The sequence below is a fragment of the Phragmites australis genome, chromosome 9 (genome assembly GCF_958298935.1).
Source record: "Phragmites australis chromosome 9, lpPhrAust1.1, whole genome shotgun sequence".
NCBI lineage: Eukaryota > Viridiplantae > Streptophyta > Magnoliopsida > Poales > Poaceae > Phragmites > Phragmites australis.
In genome coordinates, this window is record NC_084929.1 from 29,157,150 (window position 1) to 29,180,639 (window position 23,490).

At 44.0% G+C, this 23,490-nt stretch overlaps 1 protein-coding gene and 1 long non-coding RNA gene across 2 annotated transcripts; both read right to left on the minus strand.

Moving 5' to 3' along the window:
- Positions 1-1,319: 1,319 nt before the first annotated feature.
- LOC133929829 (uncharacterized) lies at positions 1,320-5,150 on the minus strand. The gene is made up of 7 exons (XR_009911662.1): positions 4,719-5,150; positions 4,062-4,628; positions 3,758-3,888; positions 3,335-3,374; positions 2,718-3,221; positions 1,579-1,752; positions 1,320-1,496 (listed from the first exon to the last, which is right to left on the minus strand). It is a non-coding gene; the product is annotated as an uncharacterized LOC133929829 (long non-coding RNA).
- A 1,315-nt stretch (positions 5,151-6,465) lies between these two features.
- Positions 6,466-9,921, minus strand: LOC133929042 (protein BUD31 homolog 2). Its single transcript, XM_062375625.1, has 4 exons — positions 9,547-9,921; positions 7,922-8,027; positions 7,644-7,831; positions 6,466-7,006 (listed from the first exon to the last, which is right to left on the minus strand). Exons 2-4 carry the CDS (start codon positions 8,013-8,015, stop codon positions 6,851-6,853), a joined length of 438 nt encoding a protein of 145 aa, XP_062231609.1. The 5' UTR covers positions 8,016-8,027; positions 9,547-9,921; the 3' UTR covers positions 6,466-6,850.
- Positions 9,922-23,490: the final 13,569 nt, after the last annotated feature.

Consider the following 23,490-nt stretch of genomic DNA (forward strand, 5'->3'; position numbering starts at 1 on the left):
CTTATCGGCAACCTCGGTGTCAGTATCGATGTTTTCCCACACTCAAGCACATCGGAGATTGCTTATGATCACCAACACTGTTAGGTTGTTGAATTTCCACCGGTTGAGCACCTTGGAGGTGCCCTTGCTCATGAGTCATGATCTTCTGTAGCTTCCCAGCCTGCAACCACTCTACAACGGAGATTCAGATACATAAAAGTAAAGAGAAAACCTAAACACATTCATGAGCAAATCAAGGGGGAGAGAGATCTCATATGGGAGGCCTTAGAGCTGGGAGGTGAGGTTGGCCCCTTGTCCTGTGTGAGCAGCATGGTAAGCTCATACTTCTTCACCTTGATGAAGTACTCTGGAACACTGTATGGTTATATAGGATTAGGGATGAAAATGGAACGGGAAAATCCCGTTCCATCCCGGTGTCGTATCCCCTTTTTTCAGTCCGTTTTCGTTTTTTCCCGTTCCCGTCTATCCTGTTTTCGTTTCCGTCCGGCTGAGAAAATGTGAAAGTGAAAACGGTAGGGGGGGTTTTCCGACCGTTTTCGTCCGTTTTCACCCCTACGCTCACTTATGTCTTTGGTTGAGACTTATCATTTATGTTTATTATATGCTCGAGTATTGAGTTAAGGTTTATGTGGTTCTTTTTTAGAGGGGTACAAAACATGACGTACATAACTCACTTGTATCACACTCACGCCTAACGCACACACACGTGCATGTCCTAAGCATACACGTTACAGATATATTCTCGCTAAACGGGCACGTGTGTGCATACCACTAACTACTAAGGAAAAACCCCCGATGAGGCTCGTAGGTCGATCCTAGGGATCAAACCCACGACTGGTCGTCCCTGTCAGTCTGCCACTGGGAGCGAACCAACCGAGCTACTGCTTGGTCCTAAGGTTTATGTTGTTGTATCTTCATATCTTGTATTGTTTGAGTCAAATATTAATAAAAAATGATATGTCATGTGAATCGAAAAATCATATGACATTTTTTTACTTTAATGCGACTTGCTGATTAGATTGGTTCATTAAATTTATTAATTCAGTGTTATCTGGAGATAATGTTAAACTTATACATGTTGACATGTCTTGATGGTTCTGTAGGTCGGTGTTTCCATTTTGTGTTTTCGAATCCCGACCGATACCGGCATTTTCTCGATCGGATTGGTTCGTTTTCGACCCTCCGATTATGTCCGATTGTTTTTGTTTTTTCCCGTTCCCGCCTATCCCATTTTCGTTCCCGTCCGGCAAAGAAAATATGAAAGTGAAAACGGTTAGAGAGTTTTTCCGACTGTTCCCGTCCGTTTTCATCCCTATATAGGATGCTGGAAACCACCACTCAACAAACATAACTCGATCAAACCCACCAAACACAACTCGATCAATTAATCAATCAATAATAATCTCAAACATTCCCAACGATGTACAGCAATGAATCAGCACTGACATTGTCATTCTCCTTCCCGACCAGTGTTGCGTCCCTGTTCATCGTGTAACCTACGATGCAGACCAAAGCATTCTTTCAAACACCTTTCGAGAGCACCAAACTAATTAGGAGAGGGAGGCGGCGTGTGCTTACCAAAGAACTTGCTAACAACGGCGGCGGAGCCTCTCAGTGTGATGATGTCCTTAGATGCAGTCCTCCACGGCTCAACACCATCTATGATCTCCTCCGCCTTCTCCTTCACGGTCGTGGCTCCCAATCCGGCTCTTCTATGCTGCATGCATTGGTGTGAGGTCGTGGCTCCCAACCCTGCAAGTGCAATAGATTTATCGCCTAAAAGGAATGCTATATAGATGATTAAAATCACACACAGCTTACTTGCCCTTCAAGACTTGACAATTGAATAACCATTTCAATTATCTTACTATTTTCTTATTTCTAATATGCGACAGGATACATGAAATGTTGGAGAACTTTTAGCATAGTTGATGATGCCAAGCAAACACATCATACCTGAAATGAAGTATCAAGACAAAACCCATAGCAAATCTGGTTTGTTACAGTTCCTTATTTTGGAGCAATTTTAGCTACTGTTTGAATGCTACTTGCTATAGCAAAAGGGGAATGGAAAAAATTAGAAAAGGGAAAATAGTAGGTATTTTTAACCAAGAAATCTTTTCTGCACATAATTAAATATGGATAACTATATGTAGTATAGAATTTGATAGTGCAAAAGGTAAGCTCCTTATATGTAGATGTGGTGCAATAGAAAAGATGGGAGGCATGAGTCAACCATAACTGAATCTCATTCGAAGCTATCCATTTGTATATGTTAGAATAAAGAATGAAGTCAATCACAATAAACACCTTAGAACCTCTTATGCACATGCTTGAAATTAGCAGGAAGCACGTGAGCTTAACACAAATGTGATTTTAAAATAACAATTTTTTTTTCAAAGAAGCACTTTCATAGTCTCATTGGAAAATCTGAGAAATGGAAATATGCAATCATTTCACATCTGTATAAATAAGAAAATTCGATGCTTGATACAGGTCATGGAAACAATAACCTCCATCTTTAACTATAGTTAATGTACTGACAAAATTGCAATATTAACAGAAGCAGTACAAACTGAACATGACATTTATAATTTTTGGAGAGCACATGAGCCACTATTTCAGTATTTACATATGACAAGTAGCTGCAGTAAAATATAAATAAAATGACTCCAGTACCAAATGAACCATGATCATAAGTTGTGCATGTCACTCACTTGCACACAATGCAAGGTACCGCACAGACGGCAAGCGGCCAGCCTGTTTGGCGTGAGATGGCGTCTACCCTTCCTCGAAGTGGTGGCACCATGTAGGTATTATATCGAGCAGGTCCTAGGGGCTTGTTTATAAGAGAGGGGTATGAAGACATACAAACATTAGTCGCCGCAGAATATGACATCGACACACAAATTATCAAGAGAATCAGTACAAACTGTACATGGCATTTATATTTTTTTGAGAGCACATGAAATGAATGTGTTAACCTCAGTTAACCATGATCCTCTATATGAACGAAACTGAAAGCATCTCGAAGAACCCTCCTAAAGCTTTTGGTTTGTTCCAGGCCAAGACTTATTCACTGAGAAAGGCTTTTGGAAGCTTAGACCAAATGCTATCACACTGAGGTCCGTAGATGGCTGCTGCTAATATAAGGCGCATGTGACAACAGTTTAATTACCTTTCTTCTTACCTACTGGCTGTTTTTCCTTTGGACCTGCTCTCTGCTTTTTAGCAGCAGGACAAGCAGAAAAATCGAGATTTCAAATTTAATCAAAAGTTTATTTTAGTAATACAATGATTGGTGAGGAACATAGAAGATGATAATATAAAGAACCTTTTGTGGCAGGAGATCCTTTCGGACTTCTTGTAGACCTCTGAAACAGAAGTTCATCTGTGATGCTGAGTTAAATTTGTTGATGTCAAGTGTAAACAGGTAATGTGTAACACAAAAAAGAAGAAGAAAAAATCGTAGACTGTGCTGTTTCTTCAATGCATCATCGAGGGCCAGGTTAATGTTAAGGACATAGCGGTCTGCTAGTGAATAGTGATAGAGGGAAAAGTATGCATACATCTAGGTAGGTGCATCTTTATATTTTTGTGGCTACCTAGATCTAACAGATATAAAGTTATTTACATGACATGTACGGTAAAAATAGTCACACAATAGACGGTCTGAAACAAAAGGAAGAAAAAGCACATGACATATTAATGAAAAACTTTTAAATGACTGCCTATTGAGGTGGTTTTGCACTTTCACCTTTTTCTCTTCTGCCTTTTTAAACATGCTAGACAAAGTAGCTTGGACAAGTGGCTCCTTCTTGCTAGAGAGAGACCTTGCTGTAGAATCTGCAGGTTTGATGTCTTCGCTTTGGCTTTCATTCTTTACTCCTGGACTCGTCATTTGCAGTACATGTAGAAAGTAAAATAAGCTACATATTCGTGCCAAAATAGAAAGACAATATTAGTAAAATTTGCAAAGAATGATCAAAGGCAGCTAATTACTTGATAGTCATTAATATTCATAAATTTGAATCTACAAGAATCAAATTTATAGCAGCTACCTTATCATCCAAGTCCTCAGATACCTCAATCTCATTGTCACTGTCAGACGAGTCTTCTGCAGAAGATAACTCCGTGTACCTATACAAAGAGGGACGATGATTTTTCAAGTACCTTTGGAGGCGATGAGCATATTAACTTTCAAAGCTGTTAGCAGCTGGGGCCTATAGATACAATTATCAGGTAATTTTTCAGTCATCAAGCAAAATAGAATTTGTACATCATTTGGGCACCCAACAAACCAACCAAAAGGAGTGAAAGGGTCATAGCAGATTGTCTTACTTCAAGGCTTACTTCAAGGCTTCAGAAAATGCTAGAATTTGTACATCATTTGGGTCTTACTTCAAGGCTTCCCCAGAAGTCCTAGCAGATTGTCTGACTGAAGGTGCTTCACTCGTAGTCTGTGTGTTATTCTCATCCTTATGATCTGAATCTTCAGAAGCATCAGCATCAGATTCAAATTTCAGGGAACAGGGTTCTGCATTTTCCTTTCCAGGTTTGTTGGCGGTAGCTTCATCAATGGCAGCACCTGCTCCACCTCTAAAATCACAATCTGCTGCTGCGCCCTCCTATCAGTTCAAAATGAAGAAGCAAATATGATACTCGCACACAGAGAACAAGAAATATAAGAAAAGAATGTGCATGCAAGGAACACAAACATTTTGGAATTCTTTTGGAAACTCAAGTTTCAGTTCTTCTGGATTTTCTTCTTTTGTCCCAACCCACCAGGCTTCAGAAAATACAATCTGCCAAGAGACAATTTCAGAATCACTAGTTTGCACATCTTGTCATTTCTAAACATGAATAGCAAGTAGGAAATGCATACCCGATGAATTCAGTCGCGTACAGAAAATTTGAGGGTATAATTGCAGTATTAGACAAACTGCATGCACATGTAATCCATAAAAATGTGGGTTTTTTTTTCCTTACGAAGCAACGGAGGGTAAAAATGCAAGCTTTGCACAACTGCAAACAACAATTCTACCTGACCGATCCAATTGATTAATTCACCGATCAGCATAATTGAGAACTAAATATTCACACACTCGCCAAGCTCTCGAAGACGTTCTCACATACGACGCCCTTGACCGACCTTGTCATCTGCAGCATCAAGTTCTTGTTCTTGGGGTAAACGTGCGTCCCGAACAGCTACATCCTTCCCTGCAAGCACCACAAATCCGCACCCTACCCCAGCGAAAACCCCCATCTTTATTACATTTCCTAGTGGAAAATCGCAGCCTCAGAACCGAACTATCTCCCTACCTGGGGGAACTCGAGGTACAGCAATGGGTTCTTGGTCCCGAGATCGGCAAGCTCCCCGATGCGACCGCCTGAGGCGGCAGGGGCGAGGAGGCCGGGGAAGGAGAAGAGGAAGCGGATCTTGCATTGGCCGTCGTGCCGCATGATGTCGCGGCCCTATAGCCACGCCACGGTGCATGACGGCGCGAGCGCCGACCGCGGAGCAGTCGGCTCGCCGCGCTGGAGCAGTCCATTGGAGAAGGCGAGTGACATGACAAGGCCGCGTGATGGTAATGGTGCGGCAACGCTTCGGGCGACGGCGCAGAACCGCACGAAGGCGTCGGTTCGGAGCCGCACGACAACGGCTGTCTGGGGCGCCGGTTGCTGGCGGTTTGGATACGGGCCGCACGGACAGATTAGCCGTGGATAAAATAGGGGCAACGACTTCGAGCCATGCATATGGAGGAGGAGTAGATCAGCGGCCAGCATGACCGCTAGGATCCGGTTGCCGATGGGGCTGCTTGATGCTCGAGGTCGGCCGGCGAGGCTGACGGTGACTGACAGGGCGGTGCGCTGCGACGAGGAAGGTCGTCCTTTGTGGACGGTAGCGTGGGCGCATGCGGGCGGCATGCATGACAGGCTCCTGGCAGCAGCGGATGTGTACGGCATGCATGACAGGCTCCTGGTAGTAGCGGCCGATCTGGACTCCAAACATGGCAGCGGGCGCTAGGGAAGGGTGCGGGTGCGCCGTGAGGTTTTCAAATTAGTGTAAGAAGCGGGAAAGAAAGTTGAGGATAAAATATGAGAAAAATATTTAATTATAAATCGTTTAATCATATAAAATATATGAAGGATCAAATATACGATAAAGATCCTTCGGTTCTATCCTACATTTTATAGGAATACATATAGATTTATGCCAAAAACGTTAATACATTAGTTCTTTCATCAGTAGAAATCCGCTTGAAAATGCGTCCGCAGGTAGCATGGCAACAATTTTCGGTAGAAATCAAGGTACTAGTTAGAACAAAGTCATTAGCACTGGTAGATCCCAATTCCCCACAGACGCAGGTGACAAGGTATGAGAAACGTAACTGACATGCGACGAGAATCATCCATTATAAAGAAGGCCTCGAACTACTCATGCAATCTACAATCATACAGTAGTACCAGTAATAGCAAGGTAGCAATCCGATATGCATTATCCGGGTAGTGTTTAGTAGCGAGACAAACTGTGATCCTCCATGCCAGAAAAATGCATCATACAGCAGGACCTAAGAAATTTACAGCACATTGAAGATGCTGAAATCACCTTATTATAGGTGCTTGTCTTCAACAGAGATCAAATACAACAAGACATCTCAAGACATTCGTTTGAGATCATTTTTCGACCACGAGATGGAAACTTTGATCACCGCTGGCACACACCCCACACCAATACATTGCACAAGTTGAAGTCACCTGATTAAACGGTGCTCGTTTTCATAGGAGTTCAAACATAATATCTCGTGCGATCTGCTTCATATTATTTTTCAACCACGAGATAGAAGTTTTAATCACCGCTGGCACATCCCTTACATCCACAGTGGACACATTCTATCACTTTTTCTTCCCTTAGGTGCTTGGGGACCCTGCAGACACAAGTGGTTGCGAAGTTGTGGTCTCGTGTTTGTATGCAGCGGAGGCAGCAAAGGCGCTCATAACCTGGCTGCAAAAGTACTCAAGAAAAAGATTGTCAGTAATGAGCATCCAAAGAACTGAGTAATTGAATCTGAATAGCCATGATAAAACAACTCATAGATAGGTGGTAGATTTCTGATAGCTATTCAGGCTATGGAGCGAAAGAGCGGTGAGATAAGGAAAGCATATTCGAGCATAGCCCAAATGACCGAATCAATAAAGATTGTACCTTACACTAATAAAAATTCTACATGAAAAAAAATATCTTCAAGCAATTTCTACAATAGCATGGGTTTGACACAGGGAAACCTTTCCTCAAAGTACACCCGTAAGTTTACTAAGCTTTATTACTCTTTACTGATTAAGTAACAAGTAGTTGCAGAACTTGATAAATGTAGTACTATGTATTGCATTGTGTTCTATATGACTCTTCTTTAAGTACAGATCGTCAGAGAAAACGGTCAACCCTTCAATATCCAGAACGACACTACTTCTGCTATATTTTCACTTGTTCACTTGATGAAGCCTAGCTAAGTTCTAAGGAAAGTGGAAATAATTGCACTATCAAAGTCAAATACAAACTGAGGTGGAGAGTAGCATTCCAACCACATTTTGAATAAAACCATCAAAACAAAGCATGCATAATGAAGAGTACGCTCACCGACCTTTTTCCACTTCGCAATCAGATTGCGGTCTGCATAACCTTGGTCCAAGCAAAACTCGTATAACTCTTTCGAAATTTCCTTCCTTCGATAGTAAAGATCGTATATGTAGCGACTCTTTTGATGAGAAATGTGGAAGATTGGCCATAGAGCTTCACACTTCCTCTTCCCATCATGTGGGTCATTTTCAGCTGCAACAGAAAATCATATTACCACCGTCCTATCAGAGGAAATATCAATATTGTATAAAAAATTCACATATAATCCACATAAGTGCACACCTTCCCTCATTTTTGCTTCCAAATCACGAAGTGTTGGCTCAATAAGCTCCCATCCTTCAGGATATTTAACACGGCTTGTCTTTATCTTAGGCATATTCTCGCAAATCTGTGAGACATACAAATTAGCAAGAAACATACATAGGTCAAATCCATAATGCTTAATTGCTTATTATATAAATCAGGGTGTTCCATGCATCCACGATTTATATATAGATGCACCTCCAAAGCAACATTGTGTAAGAAATTGCGAGAAATAATTAACAATTGCTATAAATGATAAACATGTTTCTGAATATTTACACTCCACATTTACAATACTGCTAAGATGTCACGAAATGGTCCTATAGCGTATGTATGGCGTATAATAACACGTCATGATACCCAAGTGGAGATGGAAATAGACTACTTGGGCCTAGGAATCAGAGCTGTGAAATTTCAGGCGGAGGGTCGGAGCTGCAATCGCTGGTTGGAGAAGCTTAGGCAAAGCAGTTGTTACTCATCAGAGCTCCAAACCCAGCAAGAAGTTTTCAGAGAAAAGGACCATAGGGAGGAAAGTAAGAGATATTTGAGGAATTTGGGGGTCCAACTTACTTGGCCTATGACCCAATGTAGAGATTGGGGTCAGTGGAATGCTTCTCCGACACAAGCTTCTAAAGTTTATCCCTTTATGTATTTTGCACACAAGTGAGGCTTTCCCAGCCAAAGCCAGGAAAATACCATATTTTTTGGGACAAAAAGTGGTGCACAGACTCTGGTATGGCTTTATCAGGCCAGGGCAGTGGAGCATTTTATTGAAAAACAATTAAAATTAAAATTCGGACAGGCACAATTCGTTTCAAGTCACTGCCATGCTGCCCAGGCCCTGACAAAATAGCTATCAAGAATGTTCGCATGGGCATATATCCAAAGTACTTTGCTTGCAGGCTTGTTGTTCATCTAAATTATCATGAATCCAACATCTAGTAGCTAAAAATGGTATAGTACATGCAACCTGGAATTATAAAAAATAATCGCATCAGACAATCCATACATCTGTGCCTAATTTTTAATAGGACTCTCTGTGCCTAATTTTCATTCAGTTATTGATAGATACTGTTGTAAGCCGTTATTCATAAAATATCTGTAGAATTGTATGTAAGGCTCCAAGAAGCATTGCTATTGACATGGAATAGGAATCAAGGCAGACAGGAACAGATAAAACGAACTAAGTTCAGCTGACAATGTATGAAACAAAATACATGTACTGGGGAGCACTTCACAATACTGTGAAATGAAGTAATACATATAAATGTCTCATGTTTACAGTAAATACGAATGGTTTAGGCAACTGAAGCCCAATGACTCCTGCCGACAAAGAGAAAGGACTATTAACAGAATCTGATATTATTACCACTGGTTAAACAGAATCCAGCATTTTATCTTTTCTCACGGTGAAACCGAGTAAAAGGAGGACCTCATATCACTGTACGAGTCATGTAAAAAACTTATAACGAGGAATTGGGATCTAGGGCACAAATCAATCATGGATTTGGGAATAAACAACCCCAACTTGTACACGACATTACGACAGTAAGTTATGCAATCGAGGGATTTGAAGGGGGAGGGGAGGGGGGCAAGGGCCGTACTTGGAGGTCGGAGACGGCGAGGATGACGGGCTCAGAGGGGTCCTGTGCTGACGGCGACGACGTAGGCAGGGGCAACGAGAAGGTCGTCCGTAAACGACGTCAGGGGTGGGCGGGGCGGTGAGGACCTTGGCCGAACGACGAGGTCGGAGCCGGCGGTGGAGGCGGAGCTCGTCGGGTCGGTCGGGACTAGCGACAGGGGGAGGAGAGCGACGGAGCCGTCGCGAACTGAGCGGCCGAGGATCCTAGAGGAGTCGCACGGGTCTGGTTGGGGGAAAGGCAACTCCGCGTGGGTAAGGACGTTGGAATTGATCTAGGGTATATCCTGACGTGTGCCAAAAATCGTGACCGAGAAAGAGGGGAGTTCAACTCCACCCTCACTCTTTGATAGAAAGCCAACAAGTAGATTGATTGCGGTTTCTCTCATCCTGCACTATATATTAAGAGGTTTCTTGCGAGACTTAATAAATTTGGAATAATCTTAAAATGTGATTACTCAGGCGTAGGAGCGAGACGATAACCGTCGCTACCATCTCTTTCATCTGCACCCGTTTCATACCCACACGTCTTCACCGATATCACGTCGTCCATGACTATATCGTCGTTGTGCACCTATGTCGCGCCTCTACTTCGAGCCACCACCGAACATCTAATGGCATCCTCGAACGCCGGTCAGTCTCACTCTTTCGCAAACTAATGTGTGTTCGATCTTAGATCTAGAATTAATGGCTTAACACACGATTAAGACCTAACATTTGATATCAGAGTCACCTAGGCCTTAATAAAACCCGACTATGCTTAATTATATTGGTTTATAACCAGATTATGTTAATTAATGATCAATTATCTAATTAGTGATTGGTTTAAGTGGATTAGTGATTGGTTTAAGTATTTCAAGTTCAATTAGGCTTGGGTTAATACAATTAGGCCACTTTTATGCGCAATCATTCATGAATTAAGGTCTTTATGCTTTGAATTTATTTAAATTGTTCATGTTTAGTGATGCTTTAGCCCTAATTAACCTTGGATCTGTACAATTAGGCAACGCTTATGCTTACATGTTCATGAATTATGCTTCAATTACGTGCTTATGTATATGTTTATGTTGAATTAGCTCAGATGTATGGTTTTCTGGTTCGAATTTTAAGTAATTATGATCAGATTAGATGGATTTCATGGATGTGTGCTCAATTAAGTTAAGTTTGGACGTTTTGGGGCTCGGATGAGGTTAAATCTGACTTGGGCAAGAAAGTAGAAGGAGAAAAAATAGAAAAATTAAGAGATCCTAAAAGCAAAATGCTAAAAAAATCCCCAATCCCCCATCAAAGAGCCATAAACCCTAAATGGGCTTTTCCCTAAATCCCAAATCCAAATTCCTTTTCCCCTAAAATCCCTAACCCTAGTTTCAAAATCCCAATCGGGAACACTAAGTTAAGCTTGTGAAAGGAGGGGACTTACGGTTTTGCACCTCTTGTTGACGATGTACGGTCACCGGAGCTCCTTTCCTTCTCTAGCGGCACGCCTCCCTCCTCAGGCCATTCATTGCGTGCATATCCCTTATGTCCAATGCCCTCACGCTTCTGCCGCTCTCCTCATGTACAAACGTTGGGGCTTCATCTTCATGCCGCACGTGGTAATCTCCTCAGGCGTCACCATGAAGGTGCTTAACAGTGCGACACGTGACCTCTGTCACACACCTGCACCGACAAGCACCCCCACTGCAGCTCCTTGTCTAGCTTCTCTTCCTTTTCTTTCTCGCTAACAGCGATGCATCGCTGGTTTTTGGCTCGGTCGCCTCACGTTCTCTCTCTCACACTTGCGCTTGCAGCTGTTTCAGAGGAGAGGCGAAGGAGTGACACTATTAGGGAAGAGGGCATCAGCTGTCATTTTTGTTCTAGCGAAACCGGTGGCGGACCATCAAATGGGATCAAATGGCTAGACTTTGTGTGTGTAGGTCGGGCCAGTGCGAGAAGTGGGCCGATGCGAGGTTTGCTGGGCCGCACGACTGGTGCCCACACACAGGATAAAGATGGGTCGGTCCTTTCCGTTTGGGCCACGAGATTTTCATGAAGGTTTTTTTTGGCTCTTTCCATTTAATGGAGTTTCCAGTAAATTTTGAATACATTTCTTTTTTATGCATTGGAATTTATTAATGATCATGGTCCAAAATAAATAAATATAAGGTTTTTCTGAAGTAAATTTTTAGTGTTTTATAATATTTTTCCTTTATGCACTGGAATTTTTTTATGATAACGGCCCAAATAAATAATGTACCAAAATTCATGATTGTCGGGGGTTAATCTCTGATAATGATTCCGGGGTATACCGAGTGACGGGTACATGATCTGCGCTCTAGGTGTGTGCGCGGGAATGTGTATGTATGCTACTTAAGAATACGAGAGATTATCCAGGTTCAGACCCCCCGTGGGGTAATAGCCCTACATCATGTGTCTTCATCTCATGGAGTCTGTTTTTGTGTTACAAAGTTCTCACTACCCCTCCAAGCTGGACCCCCTCCCTTATATTCCAGAGGGATAGGAGTCTTACATGTGGGCCCAACAAAAAGGCCCATACCTGCCTAGATGGTCAACATAGGCTATCATTATAGAGTACACATGTGATGTGCTTGCCCTGGAGAACTGCGATGCTCGTCCCATCCATCAGTCGCATCCCCAGTTGTCGCTCCCGGGTCGCCCGGCCTACCCTGTCCTATCGCCAATTTCCCACGCAGCCTGCCACATTCCCTGTTGTGTTTGTGAGGCTGTCTCGCATCAATTAATGTTGCGGGATGGGACACAGAAGCTTTGCACCGGCCTCAGTCGCCTCAGCTGGAGTGGAGTGTCTAAGGAAGGAAAACGACATGAGTAGTGGTATTAAATGAGAGTCGACCGGTTAGACGAGTACCTATACCACAACCAGTAGAGGCTGGTCGCGGGAATTCCAACGAAGGTCAGGGCCATGGTCGCGCGATGCCAAGTGGTCGTACGGTGGGCTCGTATTAGAGAAAGAAAACTGATCCTGCAAAAAACTGGCAGTTGTGGGCCATTCTGGCAGGGGTACCCCTATATTTTTTACATCGATAGTAGCCCCCAAGCTCCATCATGGATACGGTGATCTGAGCCGATCCTCATATGGACGTGGTTGGGTCCAGCCGTACTACTCAAGCCCTGGGTGAACCCAAGCTTTGCCCAATGAGTGGTCGGTGACACGGTCCACTTTCGTAGCAGGTTTAGAAAACCGCATCCTGGGGGGAGGTTAAACGTCCATCGAGAGAGATCGTGGTTGAGAGAAAATAAATGAGGGCATGTGCAAGGGAGAGAATCATGGGAGAGAGAACCTTGATGGCCGCTGGACTTCGAGCGAATTTTGGTTCCCCACTCGGCCCCTCGGCGATGGGACCGAGTCAGTCCTATAAATCAAAGGACAAAGAACCCCCGGAAACCCCTCCGCACTCCAAGCCCTTGCGCCAGAGCCCATCACCTCCGACCTCCACCCGTGCCTCTCGATAAAACCACCACCGTACTCCCATGGCGCTGCACACCAGAAAGGAGCCTGACTTCCCCAAGTCCAAGTGCACCACCGTGAAGCTGAAGCAGATGTATGAGAATCGGCTGCTTTCGTGCTGCCTGTCCTCCGGATATCACCCTGGGAGAGGGGACGTTCCTTCTCCCCACCAGGGGGAGATTGTGATCTTTGCCTCGTTCTTCCTGGCGGGTCTCATCCCCTCCTTCTCCGAGTTCTTTACCACCGTCATCTCATTCTATGATATCTACCACCTTCATCTCAACCCCAACTCTATCATCATGCTGAGCATATTCGCTCACATGTGTGAAAACTTTATTGGGATCGAGCCATGCCTTGATCTCTTCAGGGTTTTCTACACCGCTAGGTTGTAGCTGAGGCCGACCACTGGGAGTTGCGGCTTTCTTCTCCGTGACAGCATGAGCTCCTATCCGGAGGTGAATCTCAAATCGTTGTGGTTGGGCTGGAGGGAAGAGTGGTTCTACCTCACGACCGATGACTCTTTGGACAACTTCCGTATGCCAGGTGCACCGGCACGCCTTATAGAGAGCTGGGGAAGCTCTCCCACACCGACCGCAGAACTTCTGTCCCTTGCCAGCCGGGTTGAAGGGATCAGTGACGTCCTAAGAGAGAGGGGGTAAATTAGGACACTTAAATCTATTCGGCTTCAAAAACTACACAAGATAAATCTATATCAATTTTTATCTAAATGTGCTCTAGGTTTATTTAGTGTGTCTACTCTACCGATCAAAGCTCTTGCAACCTATCTAAGAAGGTGAATTGCAAGAATGTAAATGCGAAAACTTAAATAAGGTAGAGAGAGAGAACTTGGCATAAGAAATTTTTATCATGTGGTATCGATAGCTTGAATGTCAATTCTAGTCTACGTTGAAGCTCCACAAAGGATATACTCCCAGTCGGCACCCGGTCATGATTCTTGAGCCACTAAGTCACAAAGATAAGGCCTCCACCTGGATGAGCCACCAAACCACTAAGGCAAGGTCTCACCGCTAGCCTCTCTTCCGGTTCCTTGCCGCCGAGATCACTTCAGAGTTTGAGCCACCAATGTAAGGATCTCCGCGTCCCTGTACACGCTTCTCGTCGCTGCTCCACACCAAGTCAGAGGGTCAACAAGTTTGCCGGCGAGACACCAAAACTCCAAGGCGTCGATGTACCAAGAGGTACAAGCTTGGATCACTTCTTGATCCAATCTCCAGACAGCAATCACTTAGCAACACACTCTCTAGGACTATAAGCACTAATCACTCTCTAATGGTGTACTTAATTGCCTTGAACGATCTCTTTAAGCACATTGGTGGCTTAAATATCTTCTCAGGTGTACATGAACTTCTCAGGACTCCAGCTGCATGTCACGCCTTCAAATGACTGAGTGAAGGGGTATTTATAGTCTCAAACCTGCACACTAGCCGTTAACCTAACGGCTCAGAAAAGTTGTTAACACCGGATGATCTGGTGAGAACAATAATACTAACACCGGATCATTCAGTGAGTACACTCTCAAAACTAGTTGTTGGAACCCCCACTAAAGCCTCTGTGAACACTGGATACTCCGGTGTATACTTCATCTCCATTACTGGACTATCCGGTGAATATATACTTAGCATCCTCTCTGTATAAATTGCTTCGGTGTACGCATCCGGTGCACATCACTTCATCACCGGACTATCTGATGCCTTGAACTTCGCTCTGCCTCTTTGCATTGTTCATTGTTCAGTGTATTTTCCGGTGTAGCCTTGCTTCATCACCGGACCTTCCAACATGTTGATCTTCGATCTTCCACAGCTGCAGCCTTCTCTGGTAGAAATGTTCCGGTGTGTATCTTTCTCTGACCACCGGACTATCCGGTGGATTGTTCCATTCTGCCTTCTAGACAGAAACACTCTCTGGGAGGCGGTGAGGGTGACTACAGATTACATTCTCTGGTGTTACTGCAGCCGCGACCCCAACTTTAACATGGACACTTTCTGGGAGGGAGCCGTGGTTGCTAGTCCTGAAGCCGAGGAGAGAATGCAGCGGGAGTGTCAAGGGGCGGTGGATTATGTGACGTCTGTCTTCCGGTGGAGGCCATCGATGAGTAAAAATCTGGCTGTAATTTAGGTTCTGTAATATATTTGAATGAAGCCCCCTGCCTTTTGTTGTTCTCTGATGAGTTTGTGTCATTGTGGTCGTAGAGTTCCTGAGTGTCCAAACCATCCGCCTGTATCGAGCCCCTGCCTACGCCGACAAGCACCCAAGCTCTCGCTGAACCCTCGACCATTCCTACCGACGATCCTACAGCCTGACGCATTTTGGAAGCGGCGGCCAAATGCGAGTTGGGGTTTGCGGTCGAGCAAGCGAGTACGCCAAGTGATCTTCAAGGTGTGTTGTTTTGACCATCTGAGCCACATGCTGGTCCTAGGCTACCCATGCAAGACTCGACCAGCTAACTCATATGTGTCTTACTACCTATTTCTTGAGTAGCCTACTAGGAAGAGCTACTCGCGATGCAGAGGGATCGAGAGTGGGTGACCAAGGAAAACGTCCTACAACGAGAGGAATTCTACGACTGCCTTAGCCGTTGTCAGGAGGATCTGCTCACGGTGTGGAAAGACCTAGAGCAGATGACCAAGGAGAGTGACGAGCGATGAGTTACATTTTATGACCATCTAAGCTGGGCTTTTACCCCCTTCGACTCATTGCTTCGGTCTGCCGGTGTTCAGGTTCGCCCGACACCCGGGAACATCGTGACTGGTCACATTGAGTGGTTTTTAGCAGCCTCCGAGGAGGTAGGTGGCCTCGAGCAGAGGATTCACGAGACCGTCGGCGACCACCTTTTTGAGGTCAGAGTCTCTGGCACCTACCATGCCCTTGCCTATGTCCACGACCATTTCCCCGACCTAGACCTCGTGTAGGTAGTCACTGCCGGTTTTGAAGGTACTCGGATGACCATGGAGCATCTTGGTGCCTATGCCGACTCATTTTTGTACGCTTCTCGTTCCTGCCTTTGGACCATCTGGTTCGACCCGCTTAGGGGTATCTTTAGATCCTAGGAGTATTGTCTCGAGGTCATCTAGAACTAGCCCCCGGACCTTATCCTAGTGGTCTCTTTGTAATAAAAGTGCTTATCTTTATGTGGATTTTTCGTGTGCATGGGTGGCGAGTAGCCTCAGAGTGCTCGTTGTGCATAGGGAGGATCGCGTCGACCCCCTCGCTAGCTAAGTTCTCGGCACTAAGGATGACCTTTAGCACAATAAGCCTTTCGATGGCAACCAGTGCTCGTCCCAAGCTAGGACTTGTGGCATCGTGATCGTTAACCCTCAGGCGCCTTCCCCTGACACTGTGCGAGCAGTTAACTTTGGATCTCGTCCTATCAACATGAGCTAGTGGGCTAAACAAACCAAGCTGCAAGAAAACAAATCACATATCCTAATAGTTCTAGCCCTTGACTGTCTGGTCGGCAGAAGAAACTACTGACCAAGCGGTCAAGTTCTTGAAATGGAAAGGCTTACAATTTGGTGGGAGATCGTGTTTGCCTGTGAAATCATGCAAAACAGAAAGCCTAGTTTCTTGGATTTGAAATACATACAAGTCATGTTCCACGCTCGTTTGGAAGGTCCTGCAAAATAGAAAAACAGGCTTGTTGCAGAGCAGCCTTATACATAGAACCAGTATTTCATGAGTTGGGTAATTTGTGGCCGACCTCGTTGGCTAATCTGACCATGTTAGGCTGAGGAACTATAGGTCGCTTTGTGGCTCCCCTCCCCCTTGGGAGGAGGCTATTACGACCTGTCCTACCCTAGACTGAACCCAGATCGAGGTCGTCTATGACTCGTGTCCATTCCCGCGCCTAGTGGTCGTGGCCACGCCTGAGGCCTTGTTGGGATCGGGCTACTCGAGCCTTTAGAGCATGTTCATGGAACTCTTCGCTCTAGTTTTTATCGTTGTCCTCGCCTGGCCACCTAGTTGGGCCTGAATGGCTGGCCATTCGAGGCGACCAGCGTGCGATCTCCAACTGGCAAATCAAGTTTCATTGTCTGTATTTAGTTTGCAGTGCCTAGGCTGGTAGGTTGGTATTTTGACCATGGTACTAACACGACTCGACCATTTCACCTGCTCGCAAGCATCCTGGAGGGCGGTGTGAAGTTCGGCCTCCACGTATGCCTCTGAGGATGTTAGGGAACGTTGTGCTCCCCTACCATGAGCGATGTATTTCAATAAAAAGTCACTGCTCCTTTGGTGGTAGAGGCATCCCTCTATCAAGGAGAAATCTTGCGGTCTGCACGTGTGACCCTTTCTGCTAACACATCATCATCAAGAGCTACTTGATTATGAAGGTAGTCTAAGATCTGATCCATCCAGATCATACCTGAATCGAGCAGGGCGGCCACATGATGGTCACCCGAGGTTGTTGACACCGAGGGAGGCGTTGCCTCCAAAGATGTTGCCTCCGTTGTTCTGTTTCTAAGCGGAGCATCCCTTCCACGTTGGCCCGAGATCATGATGGATGGTTGTGTGAATCTTTTTTCAAAGATTCTGACCGGGGTAGGTTCGCAAGAAGAGGCCAGACGAGCCACCTCATCAGCCAAGGAAGTAGTCCTTGCGAAGGACGTGCGTGACTTCCTGGTTGATGGTGCATCGCTGTAGCTTTCTCACTTCAGAGAGGTACATCTCTATCGTCTAGTCTGAGCACTACAAACCCTTTGGCACTAGGGTTACACCTAGCAGCGAGTCCCTCATCGCTAGTAGGCGTTTCTCCCCTCGTGCGGATTCTGCTCGCGTTCCAGATAAGAGGCCCTCATACTCTGCAATGCCATTGTTAATTAGAACAACATAATTAAACCATGTACCTAACGATGCATGGTCATATGCTCGTTTGTTCCTGGTCAGGGGGAGCATGTCTTGTTTGGTGACCAGTACCACGCCCACGACCACATTGAAATCCTGCAAGAGAGGACAAGGATCCCCCTTCTGATCGATGGGTGATCGGCACTGGGGGAGGAGAGGGTTACCTTTTTGAGATCCTGGTAGGCTGCCTTCGTTACTAGTATCAAACGGGAGTGGTTGTTAGTCATGTCAGAAGTTTAAAGTGTACACCCTTCTGTTCGTCCTTGGGTTGAACCTGCTCGAAGAAACAACGCACCCAATTAGTTTCTGGGTACTCTTTTACCTGATTAGATCATATCTGGCGGATGGTTTCGGTTTGCGCCATGGAGTTGTGCATTGTCTATCCCGACGTAGTGAGTACTATTCTGGGTGGGGCTGCCATTAATGAGGCTAGTTTCCCCCAGAGCTTGCGGTCCGTGAGCTACCATCGATGTTAGGAACATGGATGCCTCTGTTGCCCTCCGTCGAATCCCAAAGCCTTCGGATCCTGATCCAATATTCTGAATTTGGAACATATCAGGTTTGTCTGGGTCATATCCAATGAAGAATACCTCACAACGACTAGGGTCCTCGGAACGTGACTCATCAGTTGTCGGGGATTCGAACATGGGTAGCCCAAAACAAATTAATAGCACTTATTAGAATGCGAAAATGCTCACCCTACCTGGCGCGCCAAATATAGTGGGTTAATCCCTGACAATAATTCCGGAATGTACCAGACGATAGGTGCATGATCTACGTTCTGGGTGTGCGTGTGGGAATGTGTGTGTATCCTACTTAATAACACGAGAGATTATCCAGGTTCAGGCTCCCCGTGGGGTAATAGACCTACATCCTCTTCCTCTCATGGAGTCTTGTGTTACAATGATCTCCCTCCCCCTTCAAGCCGGACTCCTCTCCCTTTATATTCCAGAGGGATAGGAGTCTTACATGTGGGCCAAACAAAAAGGCTCATACCTACCTAGATGGTCAACATAGGCTATCAAGGTACGCATGTGTTGTGCCTGCCCTGGAGCACTACGATGTTCGTCCCATCCGTCGGCTGCATCCCCACTTGTCGCTCCTGGATTGCCCGGCCTACCCTATCCCATCGCCAGTTTCCCACGTAGCCTGCCAAGCTTCCTGTTGCGTCTGCGAGGCCATCCCACAGAAATTAATGTTGCAGGATTTGACACGGAAGCTCTACGCCGGCCTCGATCGCCTCAACCGGAGTGGAGCATCTAGGGAAGGAAAACGACAAGAGTAGCGATAAAATGAGAGTCGACCGGTTAGACGAGTATCTATCTCGCAACCGGTAGAGGCTGGTCGTGGGAATTCCAGTGAAGGTTAGGGCCGTGGTCGCGCGGTGCCAAGTAGTCGCGCGGTGGGTCTGGATTAGAGAAAGAAAACTGGTCCTGCAAAAACTGGTAGTTGTGGGCCATCTTGGCGGGGGGACCCCATATTGTTTACATCGACAATGATTATTTATCTAAAATGATTTTTAGTGAACTTAATGCTTTTCTATTATGCACTAGATTAATTGACTAATGTGGTCTAAATAATGACATTTTATGCAGAAAAATTATGAACATTTCTCTGAGTAAATTGGAACCAACAGGAAAATTTATTTATAGATTGTTTTATGTTATTTTGGTCATAGTTGCATACTAACCAACGTTGTTTGTGATCATGTGCTAAATTTTACGATTAATTTTACGAAGGTTCATAATTATTGTTTGACCAATGTTGATTGTAATTATATGCCATTTATGTTTTTATTAAATTCTTTTCCATCTTCCTCCCAACGGTGATATGGATTGGAATCGAGTTTTGCATGTTTTTAATCAGACCAACATAGGGTTTATTATTTCATGATGATTCTCTAATATTGTCAAATCCTTTTCTCATATCTTAACGCTTCATCTGATGCTGCCACAATTGACGGCATAAATCAACTAACGGGGAATAACTTTTCCGCTAGGAAAGCTAAAGTGATAGTTGTCCTTGGTGTTTTGGATCTTGATTATGCACTCAGGGTTGATGCTCCCATTGCTCTCATTGTTGGCATGGAGAATTGTGAAGAAATTAAGAAAAATTATGAGCACTTTCTAAGAAGTGGGAGCGACCCAATCGCATGTCAGTAATGATAATGGGGAACTCGATCTCAGATGCCATAAAGGGAACAATCCCTAACTCAGAGAAAGCTATGACATACTTGACGTCCATGGAGGAGCAATTCAAAGGCACCTCCAAAATTTATGCCAGTACAGTTATTCAGAAACTCCTCAACACTAAGTATAATAGGTCCGGCAGCATAAGAGAGCACTTCATGATGATGAAAGATATGGCTGCCAAGCTAAAGGGCATGAATATGTAAATCTGTGTGGGTTTTCTTGTCCACTTTATTATGACATATCTCCCTCCTAAGTTTTCTCCCTTCAAGATCAACTACAATATTCAGAAAGAGAAATGGACCATGATCGACTTGATCGTGATGTGTGTCAAGAGGAATAGAGACTGAGGGCTAAAAATAAAGATTTTGTTAATTAAGTAAGCAACCTTAGGAACAAAAGGAAATTCCAAGCGGATTATAAGTCTAAGAAGAAGTTGCATTTTGTTGCTAAGCACGACAAGGCACTGCAGAGGGCGCCCTAGGCACCTGCTCCTTCTGCTCTAGACACTGAAGAAACTGAGGATGATGGTTGTCACTTCTGCCACAAGAAAGGACATTACCAGAGAGACTATGCTAGTTTCCTGAAATGGCTCGCAAAAAAGGGTAATGATATAATAACATTTATTAATAAATCTCCTTATGATAATTTCTCACTTATTACCTGGTGAATTGATTCAGGTGCTGTTATGCACGTTGCCAACTCATTACAGGCATTTCATACCATAAGAACCCTAAGTAAGGAGGAGCAAAGTCTTAGAGTCTCCAATAGAAGAAAACTAAAGTTGAAGCAGTCATATTGCTTCCATTAGTATTAGATAGCGACTTCATTCTTCATCTTAATAATGTTTTCATGTTCTTTTCATTAGGAGAAACCTTATTTTAGTTTCCTTATTGGACGATTAAAGTTATGAATGTAATTTCCAATAATTGTATCATTAAATTTAAATTCAGAAATAATTAGTCTTGCTTTCTCTGAATAAATTCTTGATATCTCTAAATGTCTGTGATGTGAATAATGAGACTTATTCAAAATTATGCCATTGTCTTTTAGGCCACGTTTCGAGGGGGGGGGGGGTAGAGTGTCTCATTAAGGAAGAGATTATCCACCCTTTAGACTTCTTTGACTCTAACTATTGCATAGGTAGAGTAGGAGCTATTAAGGTTTCTCAAATTCCTAATGAAGCACTTAATGATGAGCCTCAACAATCCTAACCTGTACAGAATCTGTGAGCGATAATGATGAATGGAACTTAGTAAAAATTCCCGATGGATCCAAAACAGTATGCTACAAATAGGTCTACAAAATAAAGCATAACTCCAAGGGAGATATCGTAAGGTTCAAAGAAAGGCCCGTAGCAAAAGACTAAGGTTCAAAGCAAGGCTCGTAGCAAAAGACTAAGGAGATATCGTAAGGTTCAAAGCAAGGCTCAAGTTTGATGAAGTCATAAGCAACTACATTTACGTAAAGTTTAGAAGGGAAAAATTCACCATCTTAGTTATAAGAAGAATCTTAGTGAAGCTTCTTACATTCTTTGTGATGATATTCACCAAGATAGGTCCAATGGCATACATTGACAAAGTATTGAAGAAATACAATATGCATAAGTGCTCCGCCTCGCTCGCTCCTATTGTAAAGGGTAATAAGTTTGGAACATTTTAATACGCAATGTCCGAGGAACCACTATGAAACTGATCAGATGAAGTTGGTTCCTTATGCTTTAGCTGTTAAAAGAATTATCTACGCACCCTATTTTTAGTTTTCATAACTAGAATACTTGGCAAATATTAGTCAAATTCAGAACTAGACCATTGAAAAGCAGTTAAGAAAGTCCTTCAATGTTTGCAAGACACTAAGTACTACATGCTCATGTTTAAGAATCCATTTGCGAGGTGTGTGGATACTAAGAAATCCATGACATGTTATATCCTCACCCTCGTCAGAGGAGCTATCTCGTGAAAAATCTCCAAACAGACACTTACAACATCGTCAAAGATGCAATATGAGTTTTTAGCATGTTATGAAGGTACTAGACAGGTTGTATGACTAAAGAACTTGATGATGATTACTAAATAATTACCATATCCGGGCACCCCTAGGGTTTACTGTAATTATCGGAGCATATCTCTATCTCTAGGAAGGGGATCCCTTGATGAAAGGAAACTACCCGTAAATACCTAAGGCATCCCGTAAACATAAAGGTTTGTCTCTAAGAATGGGAAGAAGGATTTCAGAGGACGTACGATACCCCAATATATATACAGAGCTAGGGGGCCCTACGGGAAAAAAAGTGGAATCAGAACCAAATAGAAGTCAAAGAAGTCGTTCAAACATTTCGACAGATTAGAAGACACCCAAAGTCGAGCAAGGAAGTCACCAACTAGGTTTAGATCTATCTAGGATAGCCACATACCCTCTTGTAACCGGCTCAGATCAATACCAGAAAAATATGACATAGGGTTATTATCCTCAATAGGCCTGAACCTGTATAAAAACCCATGTGTATTCTCTTGTGATTCATCTACTCAAAGCATCCTCTGTTTTGTCAACAAGTTCGTTAGACTGACAGTTCACAAATCGTTGATAGCTGGCATCGTTCGTGGGGATAATGACAATAGGCATTAAAAATTCTACATGGAACATGCTTTCGATTACGCCTACGTCGAGGACTAGTTTTTCATATGAGGGGTTCTATGACAACTTCACCGCTCCCACAGACAAACCGGTGATCAATCAGATGAACTTTGACGAAGAACTTTCCGATGATGATTCTAGCAATGTGGTAAGTCATTTGATGGATCAATACGCCAAAGATTACAGAATCGAGTTCAAACCACTCAGTTATCAAGACAGACGTGAATGTCCTATTTACCAAAAGTTGGGATCTTCCCCTACAATTTTTGACAACATGGATTGTCGAGACACCTATTTGGAGCAATCTGATGAAAAATCCATGATGGATCTGCCATCAAGCCTGTTACGCAAGTACCTTTCATGGTATAGTACCTAGATCTTCAGCCTCTCCTGTCAGCTAGATATCACTCTCCATTACCTTTAGGAAGCATGATAACTTCCAAATAGAAAAGATTATATTCAATGTGGTCGACTTCGAGATGGTATAAAACACCATATTAGGAAGACATACTCTTGCCAAGTTCATGGCAGTCACGTATTATGCTTACCAATGCATGAAGATCCTGAAACCTGAAGAGGTCATCACTATCCAAGGTTGCCTAAAGGCATGTCTCCGTTGCAACAAGAGGAGTCTCGACACAACATCTCAACACCAACCAAGCAAGGAACCTAAGAACTCAAGGATCAAGGTGAACATGAAGCCTCAGTCGTAACCGTGACTACAACGCCTCGAGACGCAAACCCAGAAACTTGAGGA